Raw genomic sequence first — 21897 nt, forward strand, 5'->3', positions numbered from 1 at the left:
ATGAGTCTTACCTTTAATCCTGTGGTTGGCTTGCACACTGGAAGGATGGCAACACTTATTTACATGACAGAGCTCAGAAACGAGTACCCAGCCTAACATCGCCTTAACTTCGGATTTTTACCTTAAGTCTGAGGGATTTTTTATTAATATTTTTGAAAAGTGTTATAAGATTGGATCAACTTAAGTTGAGACTGCCTTAAATCGGAGACTGCCCATTAGGTTTGTATCACCATGGCCTCTTAGTTTTACCATTGTAAGCAATCACCAAAGAACTTTTCATTTACGTGGTTACAGGGAATCTTTCAACCTCTTGAAATAGTCAACCAAACTCTGAGCCTGGCCTTTTCAATAGTGTCTATTGTAATTAGTGTTTTTCATTAGCTATGTGTAAAGTCCTTCTGTTAAGTTAATTACCAGTTTTCCCATAGGTGGTGGGTGCTATCTATATTATTAGCATGTATAGAAATCCATACTTCAGCCATTATGTTTGAACCACAGCAGCATTGCTGTAGAAGCATCCTTGTTAATGAATAGACATGTCATGAACTTGTTAGAGATGATACACTGTAGTCTGCTGCTTCTTCCCTCATTATTTATCTAGTGTTATGTAAGCTTTGCACTGTATTTTTAAGTTCCTTGTTGGATGAGTGGTTTACATGCTTGCTTACCGATTCGGTAGTCATGAGTTCGACTCCCTGTTCTGCCAATGTGGAATCAGAGGAATTTATTTCTGGTAATTAGAAATTCATTTTTCAATATAATGTGGTTTGGATCTCACAATAAGCTGTAGGTCCCGTTGTTAGGTAACCAATTGGTTCCTAGCCATGTAACAAAAATCTAATCCTTCGGGCCAGCCCTAGGAGAGTACATATACTTTATTTGTATAGAAACACTTGTTTTAAAATAAATTTATTGTTTCATACATCAAACCCTGTGATTTACACTCGAGTGAAATAATTGACATGTTGATGTCATATCACTCCTAGTTAGCCATATAGCAAAGCTGTGAATAATATTTAGAATGTTAAAGTTTGGAAACCATCTTTGCATTACATAAGAGGCGAGTGTGCAAAAGTGGTCTAACCCACCCAACCTTAGTTTTGAGTAATTAGTAGTCAAAGTTAAGTACAGTGGGCCCCCTGTATTTGTATTCTCTGGATTCGCGGACACACCCATTCACATATTTATCTTTGGAACCTATCTAAAAATTATTTGCGGGAGGACTCACTCACTCGCGGGGTTCTGTGTGGTACACATCTAAAATTATTCGCGGATGCAAATTTTGTTTGTACAGAAACATTCTGTATTTTTATGTTATTTACTGTATATGTGTACATAATATGAAATCATACGGCATTTACTTGTGATTAATGTTAATTATAGATGATGATGGTATTATAGCCGTGCAGCCTGATGAATGACGATTAAGGTAGACTGCACAGCAAAATAGAGGAGTTACAGATCCTCTGAGGGCGCCTTGTTACCTTCTTCAGGAGGCACCACCATCTTCAGGTAATTGTACATTTGTACAAACAGGTCAAGATAGGCCCTTTCTGTATTTCTATCCCATGCCTTGATTGTTGTCTGTGCCTCCCTGACATCCCTGATCAAATTGTAGAGATCACAAAATTTCTCAAAGGCCTGGTCTGTTGATGGGATAGCATTACTAAAGAGGAAGGTAGTTCTTTTCCAAGAATGGCCTCCCCAAGTATTTTGCCCTGCTCATTCGATCTCAATGCAGGCGACTGCACTTTCAGTCATGCAATAATGGGCTACTAAATGAGAGCACGGTGAGATACATAAAGAAAAAAGAAAGTGAAATAAGAAAGAGTATTAGCATGACATACTATGGTACAGTAAAGGCTGTGTTCACAATCATGAAAATAGAATCTGCACTCACATTCTGGATCCAGGACTGCAGGAAGAAGAATGTGCCCCTTGACTCCAAGATCATACGCGAAAAAGTACGACAGCTCTACCAGTAGCTATCAACTGCTACACAAGATAGTGAGGAAGAGGAGGCCGAAAATGTGGGGGCACAGAAAGGCGATGAAGAAGGGGAATTGGAATTCTTGGGCTTTGATGAACCAGCTCCTGAAGAGGAAGAGGAAGAAGAAGAGCACAACCAGGGACCATCCTCAGCTCCCCAAGGTTTTCAGGTAAGCAAAGGATGGTTCCACTGGTTCCAGAAAAGGTTCCACCTAAAGTCTCTTTCCCTACATGGGAAAGCTGCATCTGCCGACAAAGAGGCGGCCGCGAAATATCCAGGAGAAAGGATACCGCCCAGAACAGGTGTTCAATATGGATGAAAGTGGCCTGTTCTGGAAGAAGATGCCATCCTGGACATAACTTATGAAGGATAGAGCTAAAGCCTCTGGATTCAAGGCACAAAAGGACAGGTTGACCCTCCTGATGTGCAGGGATGTGGCCGGGCACTCAAGAAAAAGAAGTTGTTACTACCCGTTCTCTGGATGCATAATCCCAAGGCTTGGACCACCAAATTCCTTATGGAGTATTGGTTCCACCAGAGCTTCATTCCTCAAGTTAGGCAATAACTGGCTGATTTGGGCATCAAGTTCAAGGTCTTGCTCATAATGGACAATGCTGGTGGCCACCCTCTCGATGTTATTAGAAGAGAGTCCAGCTTAAGAGTCCCTCCCTCCCAGTACCACCTCTCTCCTTCAGCCTATGGATCAGGGCGTCATCTGTGCCTTCAAGGCACTCTACACTAGGAACTCCCTCCAGCACCTTGTTGATGCAATAGACCATGACAGCGAATTTACGCTGAAAGCCTAGTGACATAAATTCACGATTGCCACGTGTCTGTCTGTTGTTGACTGGTCGCTGAAGGACATGAAGAAGACCCTGAATGCCTGCTGGAGTAAGTTGTGGCCAGACTGTGTCCATAATTATACAGGCCATTAGTAAGGTGGTCCAGTTGGCAAAAATTCTTGGTGGTGAGGGCTTTGACGATATCACTGTGGATGAAGTTGGCACCCTCATTGATGCCCACTCTGACCCCCTGATAGACCAGGGCTTGGAAGAGCTGACGAAGTCTGCCAGTAAGGAAGAAGAGCAGCCTGATTTTGGAATGCCTGTCCCAAGTTAAAAGAAGTATAAACAACCTCCAGGAGCTTGTTGCAACATGGGATCCTTACATGGAAATACTCCTTGAAGTTTTCCAACATTCTTGATGCAGCATTGGAGCCCTGTAATCAAGCCCTCACCACTATGGAGAAGCAACGACAGAAGCTGCCAATCACAGTGTTCATCACACGAATGAAGAAGGACCCTCCAAAACCTCCTGAATCGCCTGAAGTAGTGCCCCTTGAATCACCTGAAGAAGTGCCCCTTGAATCACCTGAAGAAGTGCCTCCCAAGTCACCTGAGTCAGTGCTTCCCAAAACGCCTCCTAAAGGTGAAGAGGCGCCCTCAGAGGAGATGTAACTCCTTTGCTTAGCTGTGCAGTCATATCTTCATCATCATTCATCGGACTGCACGGCTAATTCATCAACATTCGTCACTGGTGAGTACCCTATTTACATATGTTGTACTAGTGTAAAAAAAAAATTTTTATATTGCAATACACCCCCTGAACACCTGAATAAGCCCTGGTCACTTACCAGCCCGAACCCTCATTTATTAAAATTTACCAAATCTTTGGTTAAAATAAACGATCAGTGTTGCCAATCTTCTGGCAAACACCCTCGTTACCTATTTACCAGCCCACCGCTGGTAGCCCTGCCTCACGGGCCGGTCACACCTGCCCTCTCACGTCAATCACTTATCGTTCGCGGTGGAGTACGGACGTATCCACAGCGAACTTCTTTTTGGTCTTGCCCGGCCTTCATTTGCACCGTTGAATTGATTAAATTTGGTGACGAATTACGCTTTCCTTGGTTTGGTTACGGTTTGAATTGCTCTGTATACCTTATCATTAGACATGGATCGGCTAAAGATGAAACAACACAGGCTATGACAACGACATCAACTTCTGCATCCTCGGCCACGACATCACAGAAAACGACGAGCGGAACTTCAACGAACTATCGTCTTTGCCAACAATGCAAGAAGAGGATGAGTACCCTAAGACACGACAGTCCACTCATTGTATGCGTAAATTGTAGGCCTGTCCAATGTAATGTGAAGACTAGTGTGTAGAATGTCAGGAGTGGTCTTTGGAACAAATGTTAGGGTATCTTAAACATAGGAAAGGTCTGGTATCAAGAAGTAACGTAGGCAGGAAGAGTCTAATGTAGAACAAGATAGAGATTTAGAGACAGTGCTTTTTAGAAACTTGAGAGTAGGTTGACATCGAGTATGACGCTCTGTTTACTGATTTCATGTCAAGGCTGAGTGAAGATAGATCAAGCAATAGGGATACTGAAAGTACTAATCGTTCTTTTCCAGCTCCCCTGCCTGTTCCAGAACCAGCCCTAACCGGTGCTGGGGGTTATGGGGATCCGCAAGCCCACAGGGCAGGATCCGCCGTCCCCCCTGGCGCGGAGCAGGCAGAGTTAGTAGCAGTTTCCCCTTTAATCCCTACAAAGATGGTAAGTTTATATCAGAATTAGGAGACAAAGTGACAGATAAGAAAATAGCACCAGGTGTGGAGGAAAAGATCTCTTTAGCTTTAGAAACAAAGACCAGAACAAGTAAAAGATGACCAGGGTTCTTTCGCCGCTCGATCCAGCGGATTGTATTTTTTCCCTCGGGTCTATCATCCCGGGGAAAAACAGATAAAGATATTAGTAAGAATGTAATTCAGTCCTCGTCTACTAATTCGTAGAGGAGATTCCTTCTTCTTCTCGAGTTCCGTTCGGTCCGGGGGTTAATCCTAGTCCTTCGGGTAGGTTAGATCAAGGGCTAAATATAGCAGAGTACAATGCTAATTTTCTCGGGCTATCACAAGGGTATAGAACTCTAGTTAGGCAGTGTTTTCTGATGAACTACAGTGACATCAGAAATCACGTGCTTAAGAATTTTCCTGAATTTGAAGATGATCTTAGTTTTGATTTTCAAGGTGGAGATTTTTTCAATTTATTGCTCTCTTTAAAGAAGATGAATGAGGGATGTAGCCCTTCTGAATCTATGTTTCAACTTCCTTCCTCTCTCCTCCTTCCTTCTTCTTCTTCTTCCTTTTCTGTTACTTCTTCGGAACTGATATCTGCTATGCCTTCTGGTCCCAGGTTTTGGGTTTCTATTTCTCCTTCCTCTATGTTTCCTACTTCTGAGGGTTCTTCGACTTTTTTCAATTCCTTTCCTAGTAGTCGGGGGGGAGCATCTGATTCCGGTATTCCTTGTTCGGATGGTGTCAGTGGTCAGGTGATTTGGTCGGATAGTACGGACAATGTATCTGTTAGGATGTACCCTTACTCTTCAGTCGTTCCTAAGACTGATACGACAATATCGACAGGGTTTGGGGGTTCTTTGAGCTCACTGCGCACAACCCGAGAGTCAGGTTGGAATACTGTATTGACTGACAGTAACATGGCTAGCTCGTTGGCAAGGGGTGGTAGGAACATGAACGTTGGTTTTTCGTCAGGGCAGAGAGACGGCACTGACGGTGTAGGTTTTCATCAACCTCCGTACGGGGGTTCATTGGGTTCGAATATCCTTCCAGATTCAGGTATTGCTTCTCTTGGTAACATTCACCATTTAGTCTCTAAAGCTTCGGTAGACGTAGGTTCTCGGAGTACATTAGCTATGACGCAAGGCAGACTGGATAGAGTACTGAAGATGCCAGATATGGCGGTTAGGAGTAGCGGAGTGACAGTAGCTGCGGGATGGTCAACACTCCAGGTAGGTAATATGACTAATGTACAGGCAGGAAACATACAAACACAGGTAGCAGGGGCAAGGACAGGAAAGGTGGAAGGGGTAAGGACAGGAGAATTTTTAGGTGTTCAGGCTGCTTGGCCGGGAGTATCTGGCAACCAGAGGGTGGGCGGAGCGAGCGCGACTGTTGCGTCATCGAGACAGGAGACGCGTAATATGACGATGCCGAGTTCGTCTGCATTCGGTAACACTGCACCTGGTAGACAGTCTGCGTTCCAGACTAGTCATTGGGACAGTAGCTCACCTGAGCTGTTGACAACACTGCCGTCTTGGCAGAGTGTCGATACGCCTCGTCATCCACCTGTGCCTGTTGACGATATTTCTGGCTGGCAGAGGGAGGGGGTTGGTATAAGTGGTGAAGGGTTGAATTTATCGGTAGGTTTAGGAGATGTACAGTCCGCTTCTATGACAGGGCGACTCTGCCTGGTTCGGACGTATCCAGAAGACGAGTTGGATGAAGACACAGCTGCTGTGAGGATCTTTCGAGTCAAGTGCGTGACAGCGAATACAGCAGGATGATTCATTTCATCCAGGATATTTTCCCGCAGGCAAAGGGAGAGGATCAACCGTTCCAGCAGAGTCATTCAGTTTTCGAGGAATTATATGCTACTAAACCTCCCGTAGTGTACTCTTCGAACAAACTTCCTTGGTTCGGGAGAGTCGAACAAGCTCTGAAAGAGGCGGACAGAGACTAGCTTCAGTGGTAGGACTTAATAGGCCATACTTTCGGCGCTCCAAATGGGCTCCACGGAAGGGTGTTTATGGAGTTTATCTGGGAACCCTTCGTCGGGACTCGGGTTCCTCTCAATGAATCTATTGAGGGGTTAATTCCTAGATCTCTGGCTTCATCTAGGCTCGTTAGTGTTTCTCTGAAGGAGGCAGCTGCCTTGGAAAGCGTATTCAGGAATCAAACGGAGGCCTTGTCACACACAATGTGGACTCTGTCTGGCTTGATGGGGTTCTTGAAGAAGGATGGTTTTGTTCCTTCAGACCCTGGACTGTTTGATAACCTCATCACTTCAGTTTCCATGGGCCTGGCACACCAGGCAAATTGTGTGGCAGGGTGTACGACATTCATTGGTAAGAAGAGGCGAGACCTTTACCTTAGTCATTTGCCCCGCATTTCCCGGATCTACACAAAAGGATTTTGTCCCGTTCTCCAATAACATTGACGAGTTCGTTATTTAACGAACAGGAAGTGACCAATATGATGAATTTTGTATCATCAACCTCAACAGTGGAGTCTCAACAAGCATTGATCAGGGTGGCAGCACAAGGAGCTAGATCTCCAAAAGGAACAAGGATGTCGTCTCCAGGTAAGCGGCGAGCAGATTCTCGTTCTCCTTCTAGGTCTCCAAAGAAGGTTAGATTCGCGAAGAGGTCGGCTCACTCGACTTCCTCGAAGACAGATCTTCGAGGAAGAATTTTCGCAAATAGGAGACACCACTCTCGGGAATACCAGTAGGGGGTTGCCTCCTCTCAGTTCACCGTCCCACTGGAGAGAGTACAATGCAGACAGTTGGGTTTTGGAGGTGCTGGAGAAGGGGTACAAGATTCCTCTTTGTTCGGTTCCTCCACTCTCCAAGACACCAATTCGTCTGCACAGTTATACTCCTTCATCCATCAGGGGTATAGCTTTAGAAGAGGAGATTCAGGCTCTAATCCAAAAAGGGGCAATAGAGCCTGCTCCCCCAACCCCAGGGTTTTACAGTCGAATTTTCGTCACAGAAGGCGTCAGGGTCTTGGAGACCCCATTATAGACCTATCAGAGCTCAACAAGAGGGTGAACTGTACAAAATTCCACATGGAAACCATGGCTTCAGTGTTGAGGTCAGTTCGAAGAAACGATTGGATGGTGACGGTGGACCTCAAGGAGCGTACCTCCAAATTCCAATTCATCAGGATCGAGGAGGCTCCTTCGTTTCTCGGGTCCTCCGGGTACCTTCCAGTTCAAGGTACTTTGCTTCGGGCTGACCACGGCTCCTCAGGTCTTCACGAGAGTAGTCTCCATTTTCAAAGATAATGCACAGTCAAGGTTTTCCGATGAGAAGATACCTGGACGACTGGCTAATTCAGGCGGACTCCAAGAAAGAAGCAGTAAGAGCGACAAGCTTTTTGCTGGATTTATGTGTGAAGTTGGGTATAAGGATAAACGAAGACAAGAGCGATCTTGTACCTTCACAGGAGAAGACTTATTTAGGGATGAGGATTCAGACGCCTCTTTTGAAGGCTTTCCCGACCTCAGAGAGGGTCGAGATGTTACTAGGCCAACTGGAGGAGTTCAGGTCGACAAGAGAACAACCAGTTTCGGAATGGTTAAGTCTCCTGGGGAGAATGTCCTCTCTCTCCCTTCTGGTTCCTCGGTCTCGTCTACGGATGAGGTCTTTGCAGGCATGTCTCAGGAATCGCTGGGACTTTCGGGACAAGAGTGCAGTGATCAGCTGGGACGATTCTTGCCGAGAGGATCTTCGGTGGTGGTCAGAAGAACATCATCTGCACCACCGGTGTAGAGTTAGACCTTCCGATTCCGGACGTTCATCTGTTCACAGATGCCTCGGATCAGGGTTGGGGAGCAACCCTGGAGGGAGCTCAAGCCAAGGGCCTTTGGAGGGATCCGGATCGGAGAGAGTCCATAAATTTCAGGGAACTCAGGGCGGTAGAGGAGGCATTATGCACCTTCGAGGAACAGGTGTTAAATCTTACAGTGGCCTTGTTTTCAGACAACTCCACAGCATTGGCATACCTGAAAAAGGAAGGAGGTACAAGATCCTTCAATCTGAACGAAGTGGCACAGAGAATTTTAAGATGGTGCGAGACACACAGGGTAAAGATTCTACCACAATTCATCGCAGGCAAAAGGAATGTGGTGGCAGATGCCTTGAGCAGATCAAGGGAAGTTCTGGGGGCAGAATGGACCTTGGTCCAGGGGGGAAGGAGTGAAAACCTCCTTTTAAAAAGATGGCCAGCAAACGATAGATCTTTTTGCCACGAGTCAGCCAAACCACCGACTACCGGTTTACTTTTCACCGGTGACGGATCCTATGTCAGCGGGAACAGACGCGATGTTACAGTCATGGGACAGGATGCAGGTGTATGCGTTCCCTCCTTTCGGCATGTTGGATCAGGTACTGAGGAAACTCATGGACTGTTCAAACACTCAGATGACCCTAATCGCTCCTTTCTGGCCTCAAAGATCTTGGTTCCCCGGATCTTCTACAAATGCTAATAATGCCCCCACCAGTACTTCTTCCTCACAGAAAGGACCTTTTAAGACAGCCACATTTTCATCGGTTCCACCAAAACCTTCGAGTGCTAAGGCTGGCTGCATGGAGACTATCCAGCGAGCAGCAAGAGAAGCGGGTTTTTCACGAGGAGTGGCTAGACAGCTTACTCTCTGTCTAAGAAAATCCACAAGAAGACTATACCAAGTACGGTGGGCCATGTATAGAAGTTGGTGCAGGTCGCAGGGACATACCATTTCCAGTCCTACAATTCCGAAAATAGCGGAATTCTTGCTCTTTCTTAGACAAAGGAAGAATCTCTCGTACTCATCAATTGCAGGGTATAGAGCTATGCTTAGTAGCACTTTTCGTTTCCATCTACCTGAAATATCTTCCCAGCAGAGTGATTCATGATTTTGTTGCGTCTTTCAAGATTGAGAAGCCAAGGACCCCATCTCACGCACCTCCCTGGAATCTTTCAATGGTCTTAGGTTTGTTGGCGTCTTCAGAATTTGAACCTTTGGAGAGTTTAACGCTGAAGGAACTGACGAAAAAGGTCCTCTTTCTGGTAGCATTAGCAACAGCTAGAAGAATAGGGGAACTTCAAGCCATCGCGAAAGATATCTCGTGGGTTGGAGAGGATCTGTTCCTGTCGTTACCCTTTCCTCCCTGAATTCAGAGCAAAGACAGAGTCATGTCTAATCCTCTTCCCAGGTCGTTTAGAGTTTTCAGCGTTGACCGACTTCGTGGAGGAGACGAAGAAGAGTTGCGGTTATGTCCGGTGAGAGCATTGAGAGCTTACTTGGAATAAGACGAAGAAACTGAAACCCAGACCAGAACCTTATTTCGTTTCCCCCAAAAATCCCTCTAGATCGATCTCCAAAAAACGCAATCAGCTTTTTCCTCAGGGAAGTCATTCGACAGGCAATAACTAAAGGGTCAACTGCTTCAGATAGTTCAGAGTTGACAGGAGTCAGAGCTCATAGTATTAGGGGAATGGCAACTTCGGCAGCTTTCTTAAGAAATTTTTCAGTATCAGCGATTCTGCAGGCAGCAACTTGGAAGTCTGTTTCGGTTTTCACTTCTTTCTACTTGAGGGATGTTCAGTTTCAGTCCGACGAAGGGTTTTCTTTAGGTCCGTTCGTGGCAGCGGGAGCAGTTATAGGGGATAACCGTTAGTTTATACAAGTCAGTAATCAGAATTAGGATTAGAGTAGTGAGCAAATATTAGGGATATGTAGGAGGCATTCATGATAGGACATATCACGAGAGGATTCTAAGTATTAGGACAGATAGGAAAGAACAGGTCTAGGCCTATCTTAGGGTATTCTTCCACTTATCAGGCACAGAACAGACAGGCAGGTACAACACTACAGGAGAGGACAGGGGGCGCTACGAACGGAGACACCGTTGCAGATGCACCGATGGACGGACACCACAACGTTTTTCTTTTCTCCTCCGTACATGAGAGGCCTAAGGCCACATGGGAGGTCTTCAGTTTCCCTCCATACATGAGAGGCCGAGAGCCACATGGGAGGTCTTCAGATTCCCTCCATACATGAGAGGCCGAGAGCCACATGGGAGGTCTTCAGCTTCCTCTACTCAGGTGAGGCACATAGCCACCTGAGAGGAAACAGGTCTGTATCCCTCCTGCACTCAATGAGTTTTGACCTTTAGAGTAGAGGTGCAGAGTCTTTCCCTCCACACATGGGAGGCCTAGAAGGCCACACATGGGAGATTAGTTTGGACGAGGGACAAAGGAACTTGAGACTGACTCGGGTACTTGTCTCCAAATGCATTCTGGTAAAGAAAATGAGTCGGGTGAGTGCTTAATTATATTGACTGACAACTGGTACAGTGGAGGGCCGGCAGAGTTATTCCCCACCTCCAAATTAATGTTGTTTAATCGGGCTTTATTCAGGTGTTCAGGGGGTGTATTGCAATATGAAGTTTTTATTGTAAAACTAATATTGTAATACCTACCTGAACACCTGAATGATTCCCACCCTCCTCCCCTCTCATACAGAGTTATTGAGTTTAGGATTGACGGGTGAGAGGGCAGGTGTGACCGCCCGTGAGGCAGGGCTACCAGCGGTGGGCTGGTAAATAGGTAACGAGGGTATTTGCCAGAAGATTGGCAACACTGATCGTTTATTTTAACCAAAGATTTGGTAAATTTTAATAAATGAGGGTTCGGGCTGGTAAGTGACCAGGGCTTATTCAGGTGTTCAGTAGGTATTACAATATTAGTTTACAATAAAAACTTCATGTTCATATGTATTTTCTCTCTCTCTCTCTCTCTCTCTCTCTCTCTCTCTCTCTCTCTCTCTCGTCTCTCTCTCTCTCTCTCTCTCGTCTCTCTCTCTCTCTCTTTCTTGTGATTTTATGTACACATACAGTAATACCTCAGGATACGAAATTAATCCGTTCCGAAGCGGCCTTCGTAACCTGATTTTTTCGTATCTTGAACCACATTTTACATGTAAATTGCCTAATTTGTTCCAAGCCCTACAAAAACACCCCAGTAAATTTTATAATAAAGCTAAATTGACCAATAAACAATGAAATACATACAACAATTTGGACCATTCAATACCTAACTTAAACTACATATACTACTAATATGTACTACATACCTGTAAATAAAGTGTATTAGTGTACATGGTACAAGAAATACTGTACGTACATATGCACGTATGTAGTAAAATGTGGAACCTTACCTTTTGAGTGAGGTGATCTCCTAAAGTGGCGACAGAAGAGGAGGATAAATGGCAGAAAACTTGAACACTTAACTTTACAAAACACACTGAAAAATGACAGGAAACATTAACTACTAAACTTTACGAAAACCCTTTTTTTTAACAAATGGCAGAAAACGTTTAACACTTTAACTTTACAAAAAACCTTAAAAATAATTTTTTGTTTTTTTTTTTTTTTTTTTTTTTTTTTTTTTATTTTTAATAAAATTTCATTTCTTTACCACCGAAATGGTAACTAGTCTGTTTAAGGAATTTATCAAACCACCCCCGAGAAGCCTTGAAGTCTGGGCTTGCCGTCGATGTCCCTTCTCCTCCGTTGTCTTCAGCCTGGGCAATCAGACCAGCGAAAATAGAGCTGGCCTTCTGGCAGATTGCCGTCTTGGTTATCGTATCGCCAGCGATTTCTTTGTCCTCAATCCATAGAAGAAGCAGCCTCTCCATCTCATCATGCACGTGGCTCCTCTTGTTGGACAAAATAGTCACGCCCTTGGAAGGTGAAGCTGCTTTGATGGCTTCCTTCTGCTTAAGAATGGTGCCTGTTGTCGATGGATTTTGGCCGTATTCCTTAGCGATCACACTCAACCGCATGCCAGCCTCATACTTCTTGATAATCTCAATCTCTGTCTCCATAGAAAGCATCCTCTTCTTTCCGTGAACTTCAGCAAATTCCTTGGGACCCATGACTATACGTATGTACGTAATTAAGTTACTAAAGTTCTCACACAACACGATAAAGTACAAAGCAAAATCACGAACATGAATTTACGTTAACAAACGAAATTGTATATGAATGAATGAATTCTGCGTGCTTACGATAACAATGCTGCTACCGAGTGGCCGAAGAAGGCCTTTACGTAGAACACGATGGGAGAGATGCTGACCAATAGGAGAGCAGGATCTTACGGCAGTGACCAGCATCAGGAACCAATGGGAGAGCGGGAGGATGGTGGCGAGTCTCAGTTGGCGGCGCGCGAGTTTTAAAATTGTTCTCGGCGGTCCGGGCAAATCTCGGGACTTTACAGTAACATCATTTCGTAACCTGAATGATTTTCATATGCAGAGGCAAAAAAGACTTCGTACTATTTGCTTTCGTAACTTGAATTTTTCGTAAGTTGGGACTTTCGTATTTCGAGGTTCCACTGTACAATTGTTTTTCTCATAAAGAGAAAACTGGACATCTTAGATAGTAACTGTATAAAAGAAAACGTGCATGATTGAATAATTATGGGGAAACTGGAATATTTTCACATACATAACTAAGTCATGCAGTACGTACGTATGTATTTATTACCATGAAATGTAAGATTCAATTTAAAATAATATCAATAATATTTCAAAGGTTAATATAATAGTATGATATGGGGATACAATCCACAATGAAGTAAATTCCTCTTGTAGTTTAAAATATATATTACTTGTATAGGATTAAAGCTTTTGACCATCAACTGTGGTCTTGTTCACTAAAGTGTGATATGTCACCTCAAGGAACTGACAAGAAAGAGCACAAATATTTGAAAAAACAACGGTTAGGAAACAAGCTAGTTCAAATTATGAATGATCAGGCGGTTGAGCCCTCGTTCTTTCCAGAATTCGTCTTGATCTTCGTGGGGGAATGTTTCTATTGTCAACTGCTTGTTCTATGGTGGTTGGGTGGTTATTAGGAGAAATGACGTGAGTGGAGTAAACAGGAGAGGAAGCAGCAATCGTTATTGGCACATATATTTCTAAAGTTTGAAATTTTCCCTTTCCTACATATCTCCTCACAAATAGCTGTATTTTCTGTAATGCCAGTATTTCCTGCAAAGGTCTCGTTTAATGAAATTAACGCCCCTTCTACTACTCGTCTCAAAGTCCGGTCGTTACATGCAAAAACAACCTTTGTACCTTTAAATTTATTGCGTGGTTTTTCCCCCATGTATGTTGCGCAATTGCACTGTTATGAACTTCCCCTTCTGCAAGCAGCAATGTGTTCTTCCCTTCTCTTATCAATGGAACGTCCGCTTTCTCCCACGTAACATTCATTGCAATCACTACAAGTATTACATATACTCCTACATTCTCTCTATTACCCGGGTTATTTTTAATGAGTTTCTTCTTGATTGTACTGTTGTACTGAAAAACTACGTTGAAGCCGTTGCAACAATCCTCAGTCGGAGCTGCAACAATCCTCAGTCGGATCTGTCATCATGGTTAGCGGATGTTTTGGGGAAATTAATAGGGACTATTTCGAAATCTCACATTAAGCACAGTATGGATTTTATGGATCAAATTAAGGAAAAGAATTATATAGGTACTATGTACAGTCTAGATATAGTTTCTTTATTCAGAAATGTACCACTGAGTTTCGTGCTCGACAACTTGAAGAAATTAGCCTCAGATAATATTTTCAAGCCACCTATGCACATAGATAAATTTTGTCATTTGATTAACATTTGCGTTGAATCTACAATTTTTGAGTTCAATGGTTCGTTCTATCAACAAAAATCCGGGGTCTCGATGGGCTCACCTCTCTCCCTATATTGGCTAACTTATGTATGGAATTTTTCGAAAAGGTTTACGTTGACACACTACCAGAAGACATCAAGCCTGAAATTTGGGTTAGGTAGTAGATGATGTGTTTTTATTGTTTATAGACACGGCGAGGAAGCCTTTCATAGGTTTTTAGAGTTGCTAAACGGTTTTTTTGCCCTCTATTAAATTTACAGTGGAAAAGGAAATGGAAAATAGGCTTCCCTTTCTAGATATGGTAGTTCATAGAGACACAGTGAGTAGTGACTTTAAATTCCGCGTGTATAGGAAGAACACCCACACAAACACCTATATCCATTACTTTTCATATCAATTGAACCGAAAGTAAAGCACAACGTTTTAACCAATTTGTTTTTTCGAGCATACCCGAATATGTGATCCCCATTCATTGACGCCGAAATAAATTTCTTGGTAGATAGTTTTACTAAACTGTGTTACCCAAAGTTTTTATACTACAGTCTCTATCTAAAGCTAGATCGATGTTTTTAAAACGCCCCTCATGATATAACTGAAAAGGCAGATTTTAAAGGCATCTCTTGCCTCCTTGCCTTATAATAAAGAAGTTCTAAATGTTTTTCTAGGCAGCTTTAAAAGGAAAACAGGACACGGTCTTCAACGTAGTTTTTCAGTACAACAGTACAATCAAGAAGAAACTCATTAAAAATAACCCGGGTAATAGAGAGAATGTAGGAGTATATGTAATACCTTGTAGTGATTGCAATGAATGTTACATGGAGAAAGCGGACGTTCCATTGATAAGAGAAGGGAAGAACACATTGCTGCTTGCAGAAGGGGAAGTTCATACAGTGCAATTGCGCAACATACATGGGGGAAAAACCACGCAATAAATTTTTAAAGGTACAAAGGTTGTTTTTTGCATGTAACGACCGGACTTTGAGACGAGTAGTAGAAGGGGCGTTAATTTCATTAAACGAGACCTTTGCAGGAATACTGGCATTACAGAAAATACAGCTATTTGTGAGGAGATATGTAGGAAAGGGAAAATTTCAAACTTTAGAAATATATGTGCCAATAACGATGCTGCTTCCTCTCCTGTTTACTCCACTCACGTCATTTCTCCTAATAACCACCCAACCACCATAGAACAAGCAGTTGACAATAGAAACATTCCCCCACGAAGATCAAGACGAATTCTGGAAAGAACGAGGGCTCACCGCCTGATCATTCATAATTTGAACTAGCTTGTTTCCTAACCGTTGTTTTTTCAAATATTTGTGCTCTTTCTTGTCAGTTCCTTGAGGTGACATATCACACTTTAGTGAACAAGACCACAGTTGATGGTCGAAAGCTTTAATCCTATACAAGTAATATATATTTTAAACTACAAGAGGAATTTACTTCATTGTGGATTGTATCCCCATTTACTTAGAGGTACGACATAGTACCTGGCTTCTGCATAGTATGATATTTTAAAGTATTTTTGATGTAGGATGGTATTTTTTGGGATACTTTGGTGTTTCCACATTCAAGATAGGAGTTTATAAGCATTTTTAAAAGGGGGGTGGTTTCAAAACCTTTGCGGATTCTAAACAATTGTGAATACGGGGGACCACTGTACTGATTACTACTGAATAAAGTGGGGCAATGTTTAATGTTATACATCAAATTAACCCTTAAACGCTGAAGCGGTATTTTAAAAATCATCTCCCGTATGCGGACGGCGTTCGCGAGTGAGTGCTGAACCGGAAATTTTTTTTTTTTTTTTAAATCACAGCACGCTTAGTTCTCAAGATTAAGAGTTCATTTTTGGCTCCTTTTTTTGTCATTGCCTGAAGTTTATTATGCAACCATCAGAAATGAAAAAAATATCATTATCATATATAAATATATTGGAATATATGACAGCGCAAAAAAAAATTTCTTATATAATTGTATACAAATCGCACTGTGAGCAAAACGGTTAAAGGTAACGGGTTATTTTTTTTTCCGTTGTATTTTACACTAAATTGTGGTATATAACACATTGTAAAACGATCAAGGCAACGCAGAGAAAATATTATCACAAAATGATGCATGAGTTCGTAACGCACGGACATAAAAAAAGATGTTTTCAAATATTCACCATGAATCAAAATATTGTGCTAGGGACTTCCCGTTTGTTGCAAAATGAAGGTAATTGATTGAATATTACTAGACTGTAAGTGTTGTAGCTTACAATTGCAGTTTTCGACCATTTCGGTCGAGTTAAATTTGACCGAAGGACGAATTTTTTCAATTTATCGTTATTTATATGAAAATTTTTCAAAACTGTGTTGTATTCTACATAAAATTGTGTACATTTTCATATATAAAACTTTATGTAACGGCTAATTTAAAATGTGCAAACATTACGACAATCGGACGAAAAAATGTTTGATTTTTTTGGAAAAGTTACCGCACTGATGTAAGGAAGAAGTTTATTTCATAAATTCACCATAAATCGAAATATTGTGTTAGAGACTTCCAATTTGTTGCAAAATAAAGGTAAATATTTGAATATTACTAAATGTAATAGTTTTAGCTTACAATTGCGTTTTTTGACCATTTCGGTCGAGTCAAAGTTGACCGAAGGTTGAAATTTTCCTTACGCGGACATAAGGAAATTTTTTTTTTTTTTTTATAAATTCACCATAAATCGAAATATTGTGCTAGAGACTTCCAATTTGTTGCAAAATGAAGTTAAATGTTAAATGATTGAATATTACTAGAATGTAAGAGTTTTAGCTTACAATTGCATTTTTTGACCATTTCGGTCGAGTCAAAGTTGACCAAAGGTTGGAATTTTGGCAGTTATCGTTATTTATATGAAAATATTTCAAAACTGATAAAAGCTACAACTATGGGTTGTTTATTGTTGTATTCTACATGAAATTGCGCACATTTCCATATATAAAACTTAATGTAACGGCTAATTTAAAATGGTGCGAACATTGCAACATTTGGACGAAAAAATTTATAATTTTTTCGGAAGAGTTACCGCGCAGACGTAAGGAAAAATTTTTTTTTTCATAAATTCACCATTAATCAAAATATTGTGCTAGAGACTTCCAATTTGTTGCAAAATGAAGGTAAATGATTGAATTTTACTAGAATATAAGAGTTTCAGCTTACAATTGCATTTTTTGACCATTTCGGTAGAGTCAAAGTTGACCGAAGGTTGAAATTTTGGCACTTATCGTTATTTATATCAAAATATTTCAAAACTGATAAAAGCTACGACCATGAGTTTTTTTGTTGTATTCTATATGAAATTGCGCAAATTTTCACATATAATACTCCTTGTAATGGCTAATATGAAATGGTGCAAAAATTATGTCAAAGTGACGAAATAATTTCTGAGATGTGTCGCTGATGCTTTTTAGTGCGAGGAGAAAGAAATTTGCGCTTGCGCGCCTGGGTAATGATTGTAAACAAAACAACACCTTGATCGGTGAGCTCCCAGCATCCCCCAAGGCGCGTGATTCAAAAGTTTTTGCCTAGTAGGCCTATTACTATTTTTCTGCGAATTTAAAAAAAAACTTTTATATTGACGTATATATGTCCAATCGGCACCCAACAGACAATTTATATCGACGTTTAATACTTCCAATCAGTGTTAAAGGGTTAACAAATATTTACCCCGTCCTCCTCCTGCACTATATTTTTTCCCAGAAAGTCATGGTTTTAGGTTCATTTTTAAAGTGTATGGAATAAGAAGTGTTCTCTAAAAAAGAATAATGTTGATGTGCTTAATTCCTGATTGTTTACAAATTTTTAAATAGAAAAATATTATAAATAAGTTATTGAAAATAAGTTAGGCATTATCAGCAGCTACCACACCATAACACCTCTTGGGGCTCATACAAGGGAGTCCTTGTGTCTTGGTTTCCACATGACGCTTGGTGGGACCTACAGCAACTCAGGCCTCACCACTATGCTCTGACTTGGATCACTAACTCGGTTTTTTATTTTTAATTAAGTGGTTCATGGCTCCAAATATCATCCTCACTCTCACTTCCACTACTCTCCACAGTGGCAGGGTTATTGACCTCCTTGGTAGAACTCATTCTGGGTGAAGATGCTTGAAAACAGCAAGAACACAGCTAAAATCAAAATGAAAAACTTGTGTGTACTCTGGTTTAAAGTCTGTGATAAATGAATCTGAAGCCTTGCTGCAGACCACAACACTCGAGGCCTGCTCTGATTGGCTGAGGAGAGGGGCACGGTAGAATACTTCTCTCTCATTAGCTGTGGCACCCTCCTAGGTTAGAATACTTTCACACCCAATCTAAAGTTAGTCTGCACCACTTGTTGGATGTTTGCTTTTGCCTTTTCCGGCATCAATACAAGATAATTGAACCTCAGGACAACAGGTTCCTGCCTATAACTCCAACCCGCCATTTTTAAGGGTTAGACCACTTTCGCACAACATGCCTCGTGTATACTTTCCATGTTTGTCAGATAACTCCATTACATTTTTTATAACTTTAGTTGATGAATTTTTAGATAATTGTGATGATGTATATTAAAGTTTAGTACTGTTTGGAGTTAAATTCTCTGAAAAGTATTGTTAATGTAGTTTGCTGTACTATAACCAGAAGATGTTCCTGTGTGACTCTTCTCATAAAAATAAGTTCTGTAGTTTATCTTTTGCAGCAGAAAATTTATGGCTATGAATATTTTGCAGAGTCTGGAGGATGAAGTCAAAGAGGATTATTTAAGGCTAGAACTATGGGTAAAAGACAAGTATGTTGCATGGAAATCTGAACGTGATGAAGAAATGAGGCTGAGGAAGGCAGAATCAGGTCGTTACAAGTCTTATAGACGGTGGTTGAAAGCCAATGGCCCTGGACGCATATATTTTGATGACTCCTGAATTTTGTGGGGTCATTGTAAATGTTATTATGATAAGATAGGTTTGTGTGGTTGGTGATATTTTCTGGATATTTATTTGTAATATTTGCATCCTGTATTAGTAGGTGTGTGATCTCTTCCCCCTGATTTCTTTTATGCACTTTTCTTTATCATGTAGGTTATTCAAATGCCTTCCATGTAGCAGGGAATATTCAGAATTTGCAAGCAGGATCTTGCATTCATGCACAGAATGAGAAATATTTTATTAATTTCTAGAAAACTTACTTAGTTTTTGTCCTTTTTGAAATCTGCTGTAGAGAAGTTTATTTGATTGCTTTGGCTTAAAATGATAAAGCTTCATACTTAATTGTCTTTTACTTTAATAATACCTTGGATTTCATTATCTAGCTTGGTGTCTGTATTATATTTTTAAGTATGTTTGTGTATTATAGTATATTAACAAAATATGTAAAGGGTAAAATAAAGTCATGACATTCAACATGTACTTTACCTCATTAGGCTTTGTAAAGTTCATCTTTTCTTTTGGGCCTAAGGTGTAAAGTTCATCTTTTCTTTTGGGCCTAAGGCATTGACACTTATTCAAATGATAAAGTTTTAAAGTTGTAAACCCCTGAACAGTTGTTGCTGTGATTTAACTCTGTCTCAAGCATTCTTTGAAAAATGAGTAAACCGAGGTACTGTAACTAATTTCAGATTTGCTGAAAGGACAACTTTTGGATAGCAACCTTCCTTATCTCTCATGTTTTGATAAAAATTGAAATCATGGCTTTATTCATTAGTTTCTCAGATAAATGGATGATTTTTGTTCCAGAATTTATTTTACCTTGTACTCAGTATTTTACAAGTCTTCACAGTGGATGGTATGTACAGTATATCATATGATGTAATTACTTATTGCTGGTGGGGTACAACTAACTTACTTGAAAGTTACATGCATTGGATACCAGTAGTTCATCCTTTACATAGTGAATTACTTTACTAAGGAAAGCATAACAGCAGTTTTGTGTATTTAAAGAAGACTTCATACATATATGAAGTCAGAGGAGGAGCATTTCACCTCATTTCAGGTGATTAATTAAATGTTACGTGTTGATGGAGCAAAGTTCTCAGCTTGTAATTTTGAAAATTTTCTGTTGCTGTTTTGCATTAGTTTATTGAGGGTGAAGGAATTGTAACTTTTGAATCTGATCCCTCCATGTTTGTTTTTAATATAGAAATAGATTTTGTACTGGAAATATAAAAACCAAATGTTTCATGTGATGGAAATAGACGAATGTGTCAACTCACTTTAAGTTTTGCCGAGTTAATATTTCATAAACAGTCAGTTTTATCTGTTGAAGTTTCTTTTGTGCTTGTTATCTTTGCCAATCACATTTTTTTATTCTTAATTATACTTTTATCAAATCAAGTTCTTGACCAGAAGTTCTGTATTATGTATTCTTCTTGTTTTCAGGATAATCCATTACATTTCAAGTGGTTACTTTCTCTGATGTTATTAGCAAAGTATCTGTGAAGGATTTTTATGTATTTATTTAGCACTGATTTTTGCACAACATATTGCTGTTGGTTAATTCATGCACAAAATGGTATTATATTTGTGTATCTGCCATAAATTTTAAGTAAAGCAAAAGAAATGTTCTTTTCCAGACAGTTATTTATATCTTTATTTTGAAACTGCACAGTTATGTCATTGACATGAATAGGCATAATTTTTTTCTGTAGCCTGCCAGGCTTTGATGCTACTATAATTTGTTGATTGCTTTAACATTGACTGGAGTAGAAAGATGTTTGGTGTTTCTGAGATTGAAATCTTAAGTAACTAAGTGACAGGGATAGAAAGAAGTTTGATTTTATACATTTAACTTACCTGTCAGATATATACTTAGCTATTTGACTCCGTCGTCCGACAGAAATTCGAATTTCGCGCACACGCTACCTGTAGGTCAGGTGATCTACTTACCTGCCGCTGGGTGGCAGGACTAGGAACCATTCCCATGTTCTATCATATTTTTTCTGTCGGCCATACTGGCAACATCGTTGTGGGTATCTCCGGCTGGATTCGTATTTTGCATCACAATTGATCTTCGTTTGGACTTCTCGGTGACGTATTTGCATTGATTGTACTGGCATACGCGATTGTGGACCGTTTTTGGAATTTGATTTGGATTGTTCAACATGATGTCTGATTCTGGAGGTGTGGTGAGAATGTGTGTGAATGTGGGTTGTAAAGTTAGGATGCCGAAGGCATCGCTTGATCCTCGTACTATTTGCAAGAAATGCAGGATGTATGAATGTTCTTTTGGTAATACTTGTAATGAATGCAAGGATTTGAGTGCGGAAGAATGGAAATCTCTAACTTCATACTTGAAGAAGTTAGAAAGAGACAGGGTGAGGAGGTCTTCTTCCAAACCTTTGTCTAGTTCTGTATCTAGCGGGGTTATCAGTAATATTATACCCTCTTCTCCTTTTACTGCCCCATCTAATGTACCTGCTCCTTTATTAGAACTCACAGATTCGGCATCTGAGATTGCGAATCTTAAAGCCGCCCTTCGGAAAATGGAAACCAAAATGGCGGCCATTGAAGGTAAGCAGTGTGATTATAGTGCTGTGGATAGTGATTTAAGTGTCCCCAGTGCAGTGGAGGGGGCGTTTGATTGTCTCCACAATGCTCCCAGGCCTAGACCTCTTTCAAGCTC

The 21897-nt window shown here is 40.9% G+C and overlaps 1 protein-coding gene across 1 annotated transcript in view; it reads left to right on the top strand.

Annotated features, from left to right (window-relative positions):
* Nucleotides 1-20934, top strand: part of LOC135226989 (dnaJ homolog subfamily C member 25 homolog) — a 181219-nt gene extending 160285 nt beyond the window's left edge. Inside the window, exon 6 of the mRNA XM_064266704.1 lies at nt 19014-20934. Coding sequence (XP_064122774.1) covers nt 19014-19202 — 189 coding nt within the window. The 3' untranslated portion in view covers nt 19203-20934. The remainder of the gene's footprint in view (nt 1-19013) is intronic.
* The last annotated feature ends 963 nt before the right edge of the window (nt 20935-21897 follow it).

The sequence above is a fragment of the Macrobrachium nipponense genome, chromosome 15 (genome assembly GCF_015104395.2).
Source record: "Macrobrachium nipponense isolate FS-2020 chromosome 15, ASM1510439v2, whole genome shotgun sequence".
NCBI lineage: Eukaryota > Metazoa > Arthropoda > Malacostraca > Decapoda > Palaemonidae > Macrobrachium > Macrobrachium nipponense.